The sequence below is a fragment of the Haliotis asinina genome, chromosome 6 (assembly GCF_037392515.1).
Source record: "Haliotis asinina isolate JCU_RB_2024 chromosome 6, JCU_Hal_asi_v2, whole genome shotgun sequence".
In the NCBI taxonomy this organism is placed as follows: Eukaryota; Metazoa; Mollusca; class Gastropoda; order Lepetellida; family Haliotidae; genus Haliotis; species Haliotis asinina.
The window spans coordinates 60,763,486-60,782,050 of NC_090285.1; the positions used below are offsets into that span (position 1 = coordinate 60,763,486).

Consider the following 18,565-nt stretch of genomic DNA (forward strand, 5'->3'; position numbering starts at 1 on the left):
CAGTGAGACATCTAGTCACATGTACACAAAGTCAGCCATCTTACCAACTCAGCCACTATACCTTCCACACAAATTTTAGTCTGACAACTGGCTGTCTAGACCAAGTACTTTGTGTAATTCTCTTACAAGGGTAAATATGACCACTTTCTAAAATCTATTGTTGAAGCTTCATCAAAAAGTGATTCAGTAACATTAAAATTGAAAAGTCCCATTTTTTTCAACACTGACAGTTATTTGATGCAGTCATATTCATGCTTAATCTATCAACAGATGAAATTTGTTACATGAAATTGTGTTCCTTTTTTTTTTACAGCCCATTGTGTTGAACGAGGCAATCCTTATAAGGTCCAATGACACGGACAGCGACCCCTGTCAGTTCCAGATCAGATATGACTTTGACAGAATTCTCAATCTCAAAGCAGTCACTGAAACAGAAAAGTAAGATACTTTCTATGTTTTGAAGTCATGCTTGAGGCTTCTCTCACCTCTGTACATGACTACTCCATTTGGTGTACAGCTAAAGGAGATAACTCTCAACTGTAAATCCTATACAGTAAAATGAGTGTAAGGACTACACATTGTTGATGCCTTATCCTATGAAATACTTTTGTCCTGTTGATGATTATGGGTGAATCTTTCAGGGATCTGTGGATCCGTGAGATCGAAGCAGCATCTAGACAGTATCTAGATACAGAAAAGAAGAAGAAGGAGCGTCAGCACTCAAGTAAGTCTACATCTTGTCCACTCAGTGTACATCCAGGAATCAGAGTAGGGATACATCAGTCAGTGCTGTTGTACATGATAATGCTACAGTGTCCACATGCATTGAGTATGCGCAGACAGCCACCGTCTTGCAAGTAATTGCCAGTGACCATAGATGATAGAGTATCTGCTCTTAGGGTGGACTGTGGATGGTTAAATGCCCAGCAGTGTCACTCATGAAAACATTAAGTGTGGCTTGTTGTTACCCTGGCTGACACAAGACAATAAGTGGAATAAGTTGTTCACATTTCATCTCATCAGTTTAACGTCAATAGCTCATATTACCAACTGAGAATCAGCCAGAGGTTAAGGATTTGGTGTCACATGTTTAGCTGGGGACGTTGGTGAATTTTGATATTGTTAAGAAATTCCCATGCCATAGTTCAAATTTTGGCAGAATTGTTTCATTCTTATTCGGTATGATACTAACACCCACTCAATATTGCCTTTCTCCCAACCATATTTTGGCATATATTTTCTTTATATGTGTTAAATGAATATAAAATATTTATCTTACCTCACACATGAATCTCTCTTTCTGATTGGCTAAGCGCTGTTCTATTATTTCCAATGTAGCCTGCTTACAGGCGATGTATGTACACCGCTGGGAATTCTGAACTCTTCTGGTGCTTCATAGTAGTACTTCTTTGTCTGGAATAACATTGAATCACGCATGAAGCAGGGAAATTACTGATGTTTTGCAATTGAAATTGATGGAAGGGAGATAACTCTAAATCTGTTTACCTTGTGTCGTCTGCAAAATGGCGATTCACCTCGCATTCAACAGAAGTGCTTCAAACAGTTTAAGATTAAAATTCAGGTGTTCAGTAAGATAAATATGTTGACCACTGGTCCCTCGGGGGTCATGGGCTCATGTATCCTCGATGTTTGTTTATGTTCCCAAACTTATAATATATATTTTATATATATATATAATATCTTAAGAAATATTGTGTAACCATAGTAACACTGTTCATCATTATATTCTCTACTGCTACGAAGCATGTTTTTGTGATACCAACAATGACTTTTAAGAGGCTCCAATAACTACATCATATGGCTTGATTCTTTTTCTGCCTATTTCAACACTTACTATGATAATAGTAGCTCAACTTCGCTCCCGCCCGGTCGGACGGCTGCTTGTCATCATCCTGGAGGGTGTTGGCCTCAAGTCCACAAGCGACGGTGGTAAGGCTACAGCATGGATGTGTTTCATTTCAGTGACGGCATGGCATCTTCATCCTTGTACCTGACAGCTGTTGCATGGCTAGCAGTTCCTTTCAGTTTCAGTTTTAGCAGAAGCACATCCGATTTAGTTCCAACCCCAATGGACAAATAACCTTCTGATGAAGCTGTGAATGAAAGTTTTGGAGTCTGTCAGTAATAAATAGATGGCATGTTCATATGAGTATGGCTGGTCTGTCTTTCACTTGAAATGTTCTTGCTATGACTTGGTATGAGGACTGCATGAATTCTGGCTACTACACGCTTACATCTACGTACAAGCTTAAGGAAAAGTTTGTTCATACTAATACCATATTTTATTTTAATTCTTGTATGATGTATTTTTTACGATGATGTTGCTCTCTCTGTCATCACTTCAATGCCATAGCATGTCCAAGGAGACTTTAAGGTCACTTGCCCATGAGGCAGTCACATGAAGAATCTGATGTCTCTGCTTTGGACCAATTTAAAGAGTCAGCACCACTGCCCGCATTCATTTCAAAGATACAGCCAATGACCTGGGAGAGAACAATACTGTTCATCTGAAACAATAGGTTATTGACCCAGAATGAAAATTTCTTCGTTCCAGTCTAAACATTGTAATTAGTGATTCTGTATATTTATAAATTACACAATTAAATTTCTTACTTATATTTTGATTGCATGGACTGAAAAATGGCCCAAGCCTTTTTCCCCATTAATATTGTCCGTGATATTGTGTATTCAAAATACTGTTTGACTGGCTGCTATGTTAGATTTCTCGATTTCCTGGTGCCCCAAATTCCGCACTGAGTCTGTGACATAACCCGAATATGGTCCTCCCTGTGACTCTAAGACAACTCAAGGCATGAAATCATGACAAACAGAGGAGTATCAGCATGGTAGCTAGGTTACAGGTCTCTTCTTGGTTCACATCATGCCTCCAGCAGGCTACCACCCAGCAGCCATATACAGTGCTGTCACATCACTTGTACCTATACATCATTGGCAAGTATTATATAAAACATAGTTTTTAGAAATCCAAAATTCCAGGTTGAAATCATTACTGAACTTTTTGCAGAGTGTTCGAGATTTAGGTTTTAGAAATTGTTAAATCACAATAAAGTCTCTGATGGACATTATGCCAGGGAACAAAATATTCCTACATCATTGTCATAGTCTATACTATAGTCAGTGCTTACTGCTGTGTAGTGCCAGGTGATGTGACCTCCCAAACCCTGCCAGGCGTGTCTGCCTGCCTTTCCCTCCCTTGCATAACATTGCATGACCTATCTGTCATCTGTACATCAGTGCGCAAGTCCCCTGGGGTTGGCAGGCTGCTCGTCGTCATACAGGAAGCTGCTAGCCTCCGAGCCAGCGACAATAATGGTAGGACCATTTCAACAAAGACTGATTACATCTCAGCTCCACTATGTCCAGGTCACATGTTGATATGTTATTTGCAAATATGGCACCTTAATGTCAGGGAAGACACACTTGTTTCATGACAACAACCATTCTTACGGAACATGGAAGGAACGTGTTATAGTTTAAATTTCAGATTCATTTAGATCAAGTTTTTTGGCTATATCACAACTGTACCCATGTTTCAAGATCCTACCAAAAGCAAAGTGAAAACCTCAGTCCAGACTTTCCTCCCACCTTAAGTTGACATTCTGTGGTATAATAAATACTGTTCAGAGATACATTAAACTACTGACAAACATGCCTGTAGCTCATGCATTGCATTGATAGAGTTTACAGATAGACATGTTCATAGTATGTTATTTGTTTTTGTCCAAGATGGGAATATGACATATTTTAAGATTTACGGGACTGGTTTCAAGCATGAAACTAAACAAAACCCACCAAAATAAAATATAGAATTATGATCTTACAGTTTTGATAATAGTGATATGAAGTTATTCTTCCTAACTACCATGCATAAGAACACAAAAACCACAAATTGCATGACCATGCTGTGGCCTGATGTCTGTTGTGCTGAAAGTGTGATGTACTTTGTGCAGAGTGTGTGCATGAAGTATACCTGACACACTGTAAGTTGGCCTGCCTTGCTGTGTCTGGTGGCCTTCACCTTATACTGAATGTGACCTGATATGTGGAGTGTTTTCAGGTGGTATACCTAACACACTGTTAATGGAAGGCCTTGCAGTGTTGCGCCATCTTCACCTGCTTACTGCGCGTGACCTGATGTGTAGAGTGTTTCTATATACACCTGATACAGTATACCTGATATCCTGTTGGTGCCAGGCCTAGCATTGCATTTTCTTGTGTACTTCTATGCACCATTCTTTAGTTGTAGATAGAATGATGTGGTAAAACTAAAATGACATTGTTCTTGGTAACATCACCTTACATTCCATGAACCTTGAGAAATGACAGTTATGGAACAAAAGGTTTCAATCGTTTATTTCACTCACTTTATCACAGAGAAATATGCAACTCAGAACATGCAAAAGAAAGATTTCTTCCTAAGAGTCCAGTTAATCTGTCATGACTTGTCCTTGTAACTAGTGAACCTTAAATTTGTTACTCTTGTCACTAGCTATATGTACAAGATTTACAACTCAATCCCATGACTATCTGCCATGTGGTGAGCAATCGAATTCAGTAACGTCCTCCACACTGGTGTCACGTATAACCCAGTATGACCATGTGACCACCTTCCCTGTAGGTAAGAGCGACCCGTACTGCGAGGTTAGCATGGGGAGTCAGGAGCACCGAACCAAGGTGATCCAGGGCACGCTCAATCCAAAGTGGAACCACTCAATGCAATTCACCATCAAGGATCTGGAGGAGGACGTCTTATGCCTCACTGTGTACGACCGGGACATCTTCTCCCCAAATGGTATGACATCCTAACATTTTATTGTGGCCAAATGCTCACTATGGCCAACTTGTCTTTTTGAGACCACCACCAGGTTGAATGAAAACTGGATCCCTGGAAACTGGATTTATGTGTGGTTAATTTTTGGAGAGAGCATCCACTCTTGGATTAAAAGCTATGAATTTTCTCGATGTTTTTTTTGCTCTTCCTAAAGATTTACCCTTCATGTTATATAATCATCTTTCTTCATGTGTTACAGACAACATACAAAACACAAGCTGTGGCTTTCCATGGTCTATGTGCAGAATTGTGCCTTATTAACATATCTAACTTTTAAAGTTATTGTTCTATAATTATGGCTAAATGTTCACGAGTGTCATGAAGGAGAAGGGGCCAGCATTTCAACACATTATGGCCATTGAAATGCCATGAGGTACCTATGCTGCAGGTAATAGATGTGACAGTGCAAATTACTGACAAACCCTGGGGATATCTCCTTGTATACATGTTGATGAAACTATGTATTTAAGAAAATGTTAATGTACTTGCTTTTCCTTCAGACTTCCTAGGCCGGACAGAGATACAGGTGAAAGAGGTGTACTATAACAGTATGCATCGGAAAGGTCCGATCACCAAGAAGCTTCCTCTGTATGAGGTTAATTCAGGGGAGGTAATAGTGAAGCTAGATCTCCAGCTGTACAATAGTTGAAAGTCCCTGGAGGATACAACAGTGTTTTAGTTATACAGAATTTTATGCAGTATATCAGACCCCGGAGAACAGAGAAGGTCTTGCCTAGAAAGTAGACCTGTCAGGTAGCCTACCAGTAGATCACAAGGACAAACCTGTAGTGTCAGTGGTCTGGTGTGCCATGGGAGAACGAAATAATACTGAGAACATTTCCAAAGGCTATTTTAATGTTCTTCGTCACAAGATTAAGAAGTTTTGTTGGATGCTGTTGATCATCGGTGCAGTGAGCACCCGTGCAATCAGTCTTACCATCAGTTGGACAGAACAGCTTCTTTGCTCACTTTCTGTGCTGCAAACTCCAGGACATCAGTTTTTATTTCTATTTGATTGTTGTTATCTGTAGTAACCCCTATAGTCGTCATTGTCGTCGTCATCGTCATCATCATCATCATCATCATCATCATCATCATCCAGTTTTCTCTCTCATTGCACATTTTAATGGTCACATTCTCATAATATGAGTATGGTATTATCAGTATCACCTTCATCATTGTTATGATCATCAGTCATCATCATCATCAGTCATCATCATGAGTAGTCATCATCATCATCATCATCATCATCATCTTCATCATCTTCATCATCTTCATCATCTTCTTCTTTTTCTTCATGATGAAACCACATTACCTGTACATGTCACTGCTGCATTCTGTTCTGGGCTACATTATTGCTGGGCTAAACACCAGGGCCTCACTGTTACTATCATTCCCTGTTTGACTCACAGGTGTGAGTGTCCCTACCCAACACATGCATGAAAACTGGGTTTGGAGTAGAAAATATTTGCTACAAATTGCCAGTGGTATGTTTAATTGAACACAACTAAAGGTGGTTCCTTGGTGGTACGTGTAGATATTTGCAAATTTTGTTTTGGGTTGGTCATCATAATCAGGAACAAATTAATCTGGAAATGTTATGTCAGTATCTCACTGAGGTTTGTCAATTAGCTCAACTTGGACATGGCTAGACATTCAGTTGTGTGGTGGGTACAACATGGTATGAGGACAGCATAGATTACCAATAGTTCTGCAGTAGTGATCCTTGTGCATGCTCATTCAATAAGGCCTGGCTGTAAAATACTGCAACATACAGTAATAGTGACAAGTAGTGGCAGTAGATCTGTATGTATGCTCTTTGTCAAGCAAAACAGCTGCTCTTTATGAAGACCAAATGTAAACATTTCACATTCTCTTTCAAGTTTAGAAAAACAGCAAAATGTGATTTGGGAAATATTAGTGATGAAAGTGTTCTCCTGCACATATGTTTTTCCACAATATCACAAAATGTAATTTTTAATTGCTCATTAAATGTGTCAAATAGCTCTGCTAGTCATAGAAGTATTCAAGTTATCATCCTCATTCATTGCTATTATGCAGTGATGGAAAGTCCATTTGCTGGAGGCATCACAATTTGCTGTGCAGACTTACCTTCCTCAGACCTAGCATCACAGGTTCAAGTCCAGGCTTTCCATCATTCTGTTTCTAGGTTAGTCAGCCCTATACTTGTACTAGCTGGTTTCAGCAAAGTGGTAAACATATAGTGCGTACATCACTTCAGGCTTTCCCACAACTTCAGCCCAACATGATATTCTACCCATCAAAGTTTACACTCATTAGTATAAGCCACGTATTTCTGTCATCTGTCCTAAACCAGATTTTGTCAAATAGTCCATTCTGTTTAAAATAGGTGACTGTGCTTGTCGTGAGAGGCTAACTAACGGGATCATGTGGTATGACTCGCTGACTTGGTTGACACATGTCATTGGTTCCCAATTGCACAGATCGATGCTCATGCTGTTGATCATTGGATTGTCTGGTCCAGACTTGATTATTTACAGACCGCCGCCATACAGGCGGAATATTGCTGAGTGTGGTGTAAAACTAAACTCACTCACTCACTCTCACCCATTCTGTTTAAAGATTCTGTTTACACGTGAACTGATATAATGTAAAACAAATTTGTAACAGTGAAAAGATGATTGTCATATGTTTCATAAATTAATAAACCCAGTGAAAATTGGTGAATTCTTAACAAAACTGTACACCAAATGCATCTGTTTGCATGCATGATATTTGCTGTGGCTTTTCAGCAATTTGTTGCATGATCCACATGCAAGTCAAGTCATATGATTTTTTTACAGTTGGTGCCTCCAAGTTAGTGGAGAAATTCATCTTTGATATAACCATGTGTAACATATAGTGAGCACTTTAAAAGAGTCTAAACTTTTAGTGGGTAGTATATGACTTGAGTGTGGTACTATGCAGCATTAAACTCAAGTTTTCCTGTCCTAGTTTTGATACTATCAACAGCCAATTTTTCGCAACCGTTTAATTTTTGCGAACTTCACATCAGACTTCACGACGCGAGAATAAAAACATGAGATAATGTAGACATATCATTTACTTTATTCAGATAAGTCAACAACATACAAACAATACAGGTGTCATTGCTCAATCATGTGTCACCACTGGGCTAATCTGGATTAACACGGCTCAGTCGCGTTTTATTTTCATTGCTTGAACACCCAGTTAAAAAAGATTAATTTTGAAATCAATTCCATATTTTTTTAGATCACTATTCAAATCTGTTTTTTTATAAGAACTCAATGGTCACACACCTTCATATCATGTAAAAACATTCAGAGACGCCCTCTGTAACAAGATCACCTTGCGAAAATAAGGAGGCGAGAAAAGGTATAAAGACCATCACTCACAAACATTTAAAGGCGCGCAAATAAGACAGTTTACAGTATCAGCTATAGAACCATGTTAAGATGGTGTATAATGCAGTATGTCAGTAAAATACAAGGGTGATTCAAGAAAACAAGTAGGGATGGCTATATGACAATTATTGCAATATGTATGTCATTTTAGATATAAAAGTCACTGTCAGTTGTTTTATGAGATGATGTCAATGGGCACCTACTGCCTCCAAACTTGGCATTCCTATTACTTGTTTCTTAAGGACCTGTTTTTCCCAAGACAATCTTAAGGTGCATTCCCATGTTGCAGTTTGTTGTATAAAATTGGTGGCATGCATTGTGTATGTCACAAAGTGTACCATGGAAATGTAGTTTTAGTGATACAGTCTCTGTTATCCATACGATCATTTTGGCTGTGGTCATGGGGTACAAGTAGCACATTTCTGATTGTGCTTGCACCATTTCTCTTGCACAAACCCTTGTACATTCTTTTATTCCTGTCAGTGTGTTTGTCCTATTTATATTTTCTTATCCTATTTATAATTATCCTAAATTTGGATAATTATAGTTATAATCTCAGAAAGTGAATTTAGCTGTGTTATTTTATTGGCCTGTGAATGCAATCAGAATAAGTTTTCATCATTGTCAACATCATCAACATCATTGTCACCAAGATCATTGTTCCCTGATTATCATCTCCACTGTTTAATTATCAAGCTGATATTAATTATTCTTATTGTCAATGCTATTTGTCAAAACTTTATTGGGAAGTTGTATAAATGTACTTTATTTTTCTTGCCCCATTAATTCTGAATTCACTTGGTTTTAAACCACATCAGTCAACCATGATTTTCTTTTTCTAAATGTGATGTAATTTTTAGCTAAGGCTAAAGGTGGTCCATATTCTGTGGCATCACAATTCACTATACTGAATTGCATCCTTCAACCATGCTAGGATCAGAGATTCTTGTATTTTTTTAGCCAAACCAAAATACTAACACTATAAAGTTATATACGGATAAACTGGTGTATCTGATGATACTTCTCCAACATTTTTTTATTCATATTGCATGGAGTTCAAGCATGTGGAGTTCATTCATATTGCAAGAGTCACTCAATGGTAACAAGAACGTTGTTGTTGGTTTTTTTGTCTGTTTCCTATAAATCAAGCTGTGAAATTTAACTCTCAAAGAGTATATATGTAGGTCTTAAGCGTTTGGAAAACAGACTTTTGAACCAGTTCACACAGAGCAATATGTTATTTTATTTGTCCAAAGTGACTGTTTCTTCAGTCTGTGTTGTTGATTCTTGTAGTCTTTCATTGCCCGTTGCCAATGTTGATTCAATGTTGAGTCACAGGTGGATTCAAGTGCAAGCCTAAGCCTCAAGAAAAGGTATTCTGTTTCTGGCCTTTTGGTTTAGTCTGTAATCACATTACAATGCAACTTTCTTTTAACAAGTTTAATAGGATAGCACTTCATGATCTGACAACAGAATGGTCATGTCAACGTCTTTTCTTTGCTGTTCATGAAGGTTTGATGGAGTGATGTCAAAACAGCACTCAGTATCCCAAAAGGGCTTAGTATGTCCACACTCAACCATAAGAGGCATCATGGCTGCCAATGCAGGTTAGAGTTAACTGCCCTTTGTTAAAAATTCACACGAGCATATGTGAGTGTGAAAATGATCCAGGCAAGTGCCAGAAACATAATGCTTATCCTTGATCAGATATATTCCTGTTGAGTGTTTACCAAACATTTACCATCTTTGTATTATATATTTTTCTGTGTGGCCCATTGAAGATTAATAAGTGTGTCATTGCTTTGCCTCCCTGAACCTGAAACTGAGAAGATATTATTGTCATTGTCCTCTTGCATAAAATTGTAGACTTTAGAGCTGACCTGGGATGAATGGGTTAATGTTGAGATGTTGAGTATATTATCATCATTACCTTGGAAGGGAGGAGGAGAGAAGGGGGGTGTGGGGGTGTAAGAGAAGAATGTACAATGCGAATGATCCCCCAATAAAATTCATGTACAAGCTCACAAGCTCACAACTACACAGCTACACACATCCTCACACCAACACACCCACATCCTGCAGCCCTAATTTGTGAATGGTCCCATATGTGTGTATTTTTTGGATTCATGAATAGGAGGATGTTGTGTATACCAACATACAGATGGAAGAATGTTGTGTATCCCAACATAAAGGTGGAAGGATGTTTTGTATACCAAAGTGGATGGACAGATGCTGTGTATACCAACATATAGAGGAATGGATGTGGTGTATACCAATATATGGATGGAAGAATGTTGTGTATCCCAACATATGTAATTGAATGGATGTGTATACCTACGTAAGGATAAGTATGTAAAACTACTTGTTTGTTGATGGATGTTGCATATACACAGATACAGATTGATATGAATTGTGTATACTGACACATGTAAGGGTGGATGAATGTTGTGTATATCATCTACACATGTTTATGCTGTGTATACCCTCTTAACATGTCCCCATGTGAAATTTCCGTATCATCCCTACCCAAGAAGAGCTCAGCTGAAGAACATTAATTATAAGTTCTACTTATTCAACATTTTTAATTCTGAATAGTTGACAGAGAGTCTACATTAGCTTTGTTCATTTACGAGGATCAGGTTGATTTATAATGCATTCTTTGATCCTTTTTACAACCGAGCATTTGTTACAACCACTGGGCATCTTGTCATCCTGCCAAATCTGTTTTGTGTATCTACTGTAGAAGTACATAGCACATTAGGGACACCAGTAGTTGGCATGCATCATTTGACCTATTCAAACATAGGCATTATTGATATTGTACAGTCAAAATCTAGTCTTGAAAATGACACCATGTTTGTTCCCATTGTGCACGTCATGTTCCTTTAAACACAGTTATGTTCCAAGTTTATAGTAATGACTTTCTCATATGTTTTTTTAAATTGTAACAACCAATCCATGGTCTTTGAGAATTGCATCAGCTACTAGTATTACTTCTAATTCTTGGTCATACAGTGGCGATTTCCGGTGTGCATCAGTGTTTAGCGTAGAAAAATTGTGTTCATCACTTTACAAGAAGTTTTGATCGTAGGTCATTCACAAGTTTCCCCCATAATAAAAAGTACACTCTCAAACAATCTATGTTATTACAGTGTGATTAATACTTACTACTGTAGCAGTTTACAAGCAGATGTTTCAATTGAGTTTTATGAGGGTAGGTTTTGCTGAACTATTCCAGTAAACTGTCTCCACTGTCAGAGTGAAATATACAAACATGGGAAATCAGGTCTGTCAGTGCTGGTTATATCTGTTGGAAAATGTGTTTGATATTCATCAGGGTGAAAATGGTATTTTCACAAAGTATACCTATGAGTGTGGAGAAGATGTAAGTTTCTTTGTTTGAAATAAAAAATCAATTTAATGTGAGACAAGATGAAATGTAATGTATTTGATAAAAACCTGACAGATTATTGTATGAGTCACTGGAGAAAGTATTGTATATGGAGAGAATGTGTTGTTGAATGAATGAAGACGTCTGGGTCTTGTTTAGCATGGACAAAAACTGTTCCTTATATAAGGCCGCCAACCCTAACTCTCACTACCACCTGTCATAGTCTAATGTGTGTGCCGGTATATATACCTGTCACACATAATATGATTGAAAAGTGTGAACAGCAGTTGTTTAAAAAAGAAATCCTAAAACAATAAACAAAAGTACCAACCTTATCTCTGGTTGTGTTTCTGTACAGGAACAGTGTCATCATTGTGTCAGTTTGGGCTGAATAATTAGCTACAAGTAAGCACAGGATAGTGCTGTCTCTTAGAAGGAGGTCCCATCCATTCCATTGTGCAATTCAGACACAGTGTTGTACTTAATGGTACACAAATCAAGTGTTGTAAAGGTCAAGCACAGTTTTGTACAGAGGGATACACAAATCAAGCACTTTGGTGTACAGTATTATACATAGATCAAGGACAGTGTTGGACAGTGTTATTCATAGGTCAAACACAACACTAGAGTGATACACATGTCACACTCATTGGGGTACACAGCCATACACAATTCAATGAAACGCCACAGTCAAGCAATTGCTCTGCTTGTGCTGAGCCAAGCACGTTGCCTGTTATCTGTTCTACCTGTTCTAGTAAAAGAGGCAACGGTTTGTATGCTGTCTCAATTACTGCGAGAGTCAAGCACAGTGTTATGTTACCTGAAGGGTCACCTTTATGTTCTGGATTATACATCTTTACTTTCCTTGGCTCAATGGTTCGGTAGCTTTGGTAAATGCTTTGGTTGAAACTACAGTAATGAGTACGTGCAAGTAGCCCATGCATTAACTGTTAGACTGTCAAACTATAAGCATCATCTGAGGCCTTTGAGAATTGTTTTATGTTGGAGAGACACATGGGGATTGTCGGCATCCAGCATGGATCAGTCACTAACTTAATGTTTCAGAGAAGTTAGGATACTAGAGCAAATATACCATCCATCGAACAGCCATAAGTACGATCTTACAGAATGCCCAGAGAAGATCATTGAATTCAATTCGTGTTAAAATGAAAGTCAACACACTTCCAACGGCATGGTATTGAATTTGTTTCCAGCATCTCCGAGACTTTCAGAAAGCAATTGGGCCCGTTGGGACTGCACAGAGTAAGATCAAAACTATACTCTGTAACACTGAAGGAAATGAGACGACTCGATAAGACCACAAACAGTAACAGACTCCAGGTTAGGCAAAGGTCGCTTGTTCTTCAGTTTGAAATTGGCAAACAAGTGAACTGATGTTGTAAATGCGAGTTAAATTCTGTGACCAAATAATTCTCCAAAATGTCAGCCATCAACAATAAATTAAGCTTCATTAACCACCAACAGTTTGATTTTCCTATACGCACACTATTCTATGTAAGTGGTGTTGCAGAATCTTAACGTTGCTCATGATGTAAACTCCAGTGCTTGTGGCTGCCAAGACTCATCATACTGGTACCCGTGAACATCCGGGTTAGATTTGATCTTCAGACAACCCAAGATAGCCCAGAATTAACACAAATTCTGTCCCATCCAGCTGCATCCAAAGTCTTGTCTGCCCTGAATGATACGTACGTGACTTTTTCCCCCTGACAAGGCCTCGACCCAAATAGCATTCAGACGTTGGCCCAGCGTTGGCCCAATGTTTACTAACGTTGGGCCAACGTCTGCCAATGTTGGCCAAACTCTGAATGTTATCTGAGGAATAGTATAACCAAGATACGTACGCATCACTATATTATGTGTTTTATGAGAGAAACGTCTAGTATAAGTAACATATCAAGGTATGCCACACGCAAGGCAAGTTCAGAACCCTTTCAAAGACAATTACACTCCAAAGTGGTTCAAAAACGATTTATTTTCATATTTGTAATTATTCTATCGCGGCGGATGACAGGAGCAACACACAGTTCCAGTTATGGGTGTTCTTTAAGCTGTTCTGGGTTGTATTCATGGCTGGGTGCAGCATATGTACCCACAAAATCCCTGTCTTTAAGTATAACCATGGTCCTACCGCCAAGGAAGACGTTCACTGTACTCATAGAAAGTATCTGAGACAGTATAAAAACTAACGTTAGACTTCTCAAAAACATCAAGAAATTTTTAAATCTCTGGAGAAAAACACTACGTTGCACATCACTAGTCACACGACAAATATATGGAGAAAACGTCAATCCCTGATCTGTGAGGCATTTGGTAATAAATGTTTTGACCTTAGATATAGTTATAGCTCAGTCTTCAGAGGTTCAATGACGCTCAAATAGCCAAATATTTTCCACCGATTTACACATCTATATTTGCGAATCTTTCAAAACTGTTTTGGATCGACATTAAGAGATCACTGTCAAGTGTGATTCATCAGTGAAAAACAATTGTGTGAAAACAATTGTGTGATAGTTTGTGTGTGTGTATGCGACTTGTACTCTATGATCAGCTGAATATCTGTCAAGCCTTTGTATGAGTCTGCGAAGGGTGCTGCGTGTGTGATAGATTCATTAATAACAGGTAACTACATAAATAGTTTCCACGAAGCTGGTATTTCACAGTAGTCATGATACGGTAACATAGCTCGAATAAATCCTAACATCAAAGATTCTGTTTCACACATCGTGCATCATGTTTTACCAAATGATGGAAATGAATGGCACACACAGAGACACACCAAACAGGGTCATTATCACTTTTTTATATGTACGTGTATCCTCATTCCACATTATAACAACGACAATGTTGTATTTGTTGCTATAGAAGATCGTCACCATCTGGACACAAGACGAAGGTTTGATTAATCAGCTTTCTGAGCTGCGTTCTGTACAGGACGCTTTTAAATCATTTGCTTCCATGAATTAATATCCACACACATGTGGATATCATGTTCTTGATGACTGTCGCACCGTGATCACAAAGCCTGGATCAATAGTTTGTTCAGCAAATCGATAACCACATAAGAAGTACAACCAATGTAACACACCGTTCTGTGGTTATTTTAGTGTTGCACTAGTCAACCTTGCACACCACAGTTCTTGTAACTACAAGCACAACTGACTAACAGAAATGGTTAACTGTGTTTGATTCAACGTGGTTGGTACTCCGAGATGTCGTCATGCAATGTTAGATGAGCAGCCAACCGCCACATATTCCATCGCGCCAAATGCGACTTCTGAATCAGCCATCACTAAAATCCGAAGAGTTTCGACCAAAAGGAAGGCGTTTGCACATGTCCTATCTCTTCTCGATCCGGGACAGCTGAGACCGCGTCGCCAATAACGGTTCAATTCACTAGACACAGTTGTGTCCCTTGGGCATTACCAAACCTGTGATCATGATGAAATAAGGCTTTGTAATTAGGCTTTTCAACAGCATACTCTTGTGGGTTTCACTAAAGTGGTAAACGTTAAGGATCACTTCTGACATTCTTACCACATCAGTTGACACGCATAGCGTTAATCCCAATCCATACTCACCCACTTACCCTTCTTTGATCTTTAATCCAGTGCCTTTCTGTCTGTCAGGTTCAAGATAATGTTCGACATACGAGGAAAGTGATTAATCTGGTTGTGGACATTACATAACATCTTAGAGGTATATCTATAACAACGTAGTTATCTCAACTAACACCTCAATGTGAATTTTGAACTGTTTGAAGCACGCACATTAGACCTTAATAAGGAGTACCGGAGTTAGGCAACAGTTCAAACATTGCTAACAAGCTTAAGGACCAAACGAATTACCATAGTCAGGCATTTTCAATGGGTAACATGAAAAACAACATAGAGACACTTGAGCAAATTGTTTAGCTGTGACAAGTCTGTAAAAAGTAAGGATCTGCGATCTTTGGAAAAAGGACAATCTGGGTGTACTTGCAATAATCAAGCACTTGCAGAAATAGGACTCTTCATGAAGATATGAATACATCAGTAGGCAATGAGGCTCCTCCTGTATCTCAGTATGTAGGTTTAAGTGTGGCAGGGAGAACTTTGATACGATACCACTCCTTCATGTCTGAACAACAGAAAAGTTCCGAAGAACCACGATAAGGTGACAACCGATCGGTGAAATGTTACGTGTATATCGGACATATACCAGGACTGGACACTTTCCACTATTATGGCATCTTTGGCGACTTCGTTGCTGCTTCTCAGATCTGACAGGGACGGTGGGGTAGCCTAGTAGGTAAAGCGTTCGCTAGTCACACCGAAGATCCGGGTTTGATTCCCCATATGGGTAAAATGAGTGAAGCCCATTTCTGGTGATATAGCTGGAATGTTGCTAAAACGGCGTTAAACTAAACTCATCCATTCAACCACTCATATCATGTGATGATATTCTCTGAGAAAAGGCGTGCGCTTCCATGAAGACACTGAGCCTTTGCAGCAATCATTCATTGCGGTGACTACAATACATCCCGTTGAGGACCCATCCTTTTCTCCTCATCTGTCTCAGTTGACTTCTATCCGCTCCCAAACGCGAAGAACGTCCTAGCCGGAACCCTAAGATGACATGTGCAACTGTGGAAACAAACGATGAGTTTAGGGCCGTCTCACACAAGTCGTTAATCGACCAAATCGTTGTGTACGGAGTGTTGAAAACTGCTAAACTGAAATGTGCTGATAGCACTACTACTGTACAAAGAGATCGTCATTTTACTCTTTCCATTTCACACAAAATACCGCCATTGTACACTGCTTGTGCTCACCAACGTATTCAAGAAAAACATGTTTATATAAAGGTTTTGACTTTGGGGTCAAAGAAACGTTTGGTTCATTATCCAAAAATACACATCATGCATGTTTAGTGAGTCGAGATTCCCAGCTCCGTCATTACGTATGTAAGGGTGGAGATTGCGATCGCAGTCTCCACTGGTAGGATCTCGGATCCTACGAGTAGAGATTTCCAATTTCCAATTCAACTGGTAGAAACACCGATTCATCTGTGGCCAAACAATCAAGACATTTTATTTGCTGAACAATAATATACATTCTGTTCAGAGATAACGCTTGGCTGTTTCCCGTTCAACTGATATATTTGGTCCTAAAAAACAAATGTGACTTGAGATCCAAAATTACATATACGCTTCATACAAAACAGATTACAATGAAGATCAGTTGCATGAACAAAACTGTTAAACCTTGTTTTGACACGTTTCAGTTGTTGATCGGTGGTACTTTCTTGAAGACTTTATTCCTTGTGTTTCACACCTACACCTGTTGGTTACATAGCTACCCTTCTAAGAACAATCACTTGAGACATACTTGCTGTAGAACCTGTGTTGATTCTTGAAACCTGGATGAGGGTGATATCTTCAAGACTATTGCCATTTACATGCTGCAGTGATGGACAACAAACATTGCACAGGCCAACCAGCTGCTTTGGACCATTGGTGTTTCTCAGACAACCATGCAGCTTGAACTTGTCGGACCTTGAATGGCATAAGTCGAGGACCGAAATTTAGTAAATGAGTATTCCAACAGCGTCTCTTTTGCAACTGCAAGAATCACTTTTAAGTGTCTCTAACAGAAGAGACTCCGATCGCAATCTCTACTGGCAGAGACTCCGATCGCTACTGCGGATAAAGCAATTTCTACCTACCCTCCCTATACATCTGAAGTCAGCTACACATCGACGTTGTGATATAGTGGGAATGTCGCAAGCGTCTGTTCCCTGTCTGTTCTCATATTAATGATAGTCGAAGATTCCTCAAGTTTGCTCAAGTCAAAACATTGTTTACAAAACAGTCGCGTTTCCTGTTGACTGGGTTCCGTCCCATTGCGCAACGTAATGGTATAACCAATCCAGATTTTTAGACTCATTCATTTAACTGGATACATAAACATTAATCAGTATGATCTGATACATCTAAGCACTTGTATATTTCAATACTACGTTCCTACTTTATCCTTGCAAACACGTCCTGCAGCGTGCTCTGTCGTACAGTGGGCTCTGACAAACCTGGAAATCGTGGAAATACCGAAACGAGGCTCTACCGCTGGAAATGTTTGGGGGTCAGGTACGAAACTGATATTACGTCAATCTCATTGTGCGTTACAGAAATACACTGAATAAGTACAAAACACCACAAAACAGGTGTAACAAGTGATCCAGATGGTATTGTGAAGCATTTTACGATCTCATCAAACAGGGACAGTCTGTGACGTCTTGGTTAAGGTCATGCCGCCCACACCTCGCCATAAAAGACAGAAATGCCTTTTTGAAAAAAATAACATTCATTAGTAGAGATCATTTTCATATGAAACAAGTATTTGGAATTCAGTGTAACCAGAGTTGTTTGTGATGTCTATCTTCACTTTCACACGAGAAAATTCGGATCGGCTGAAAAGTAGGTCATTATAAGAATAGGTTAACAGGACTCATGTTTCGGTATGATAGATAAAAACATGAAGATGAAGTGCAAGGTGTGGAGACCAATGTGTATAAGTTGTTAAGTGTATGAGTGAGGGTGTTTTAGTTTGTTTTTTCACCTCTTGTAGCAATATTCCAACAATATCAGGGCGGGAGACAACAGAAATGGGTTTCACACATTATACCCATGTGAGAATCGAACCGGTTCTTCAGCGTGACGAGCGGACGCTTTAACCACTATCACACTCCACCACCACTTAAAGTGTATGAAATGAAATTCCATTTCTGAGAGCATGTAACAGTACATGTCTCTAATTGTGGCCCCTAATCTTCCACTATGGCGTTGTCAGAAGAGTGTCTTGTGACGTCATCATGACATCATGTTTCTCACGTCAT

The 18,565-nt window shown here is 39.1% G+C and overlaps 1 protein-coding gene across 4 annotated transcripts in view; it reads left to right on the forward strand.

Moving 5' to 3' along the window:
- The window catches only part of LOC137286174 (intersectin-1-like), a 76,377-nt gene extending 64,417 nt beyond the window's left edge, over nucleotides 1–11,960 (forward strand). For 3 of the 4 annotated variants that reach the window (XM_067817860.1, XM_067817862.1, XM_067817861.1), the window contains 5 exons: nucleotides 314–438; nucleotides 642–724; nucleotides 1,867–1,950; nucleotides 4,661–4,834; nucleotides 5,374–11,960. In XM_067817860.1, coding sequence (XP_067673961.1) covers nucleotides 314–438; nucleotides 642–724; nucleotides 1,867–1,950; nucleotides 4,661–4,834; nucleotides 5,374–5,522 — 615 coding nt within the window. In that variant the 3' untranslated portion in view covers nucleotides 5,523–11,960. Of the gene's footprint in view, nucleotides 1–313; nucleotides 439–641; nucleotides 725–1,866; nucleotides 1,951–3,276; nucleotides 3,355–4,660; nucleotides 4,835–5,373 lie in introns of all 4 variants that reach the window. The other variant, XM_067817863.1, reaches the window with a different exon arrangement.
- Nucleotides 11,961–18,565: the final 6,605 nt, after the last annotated feature.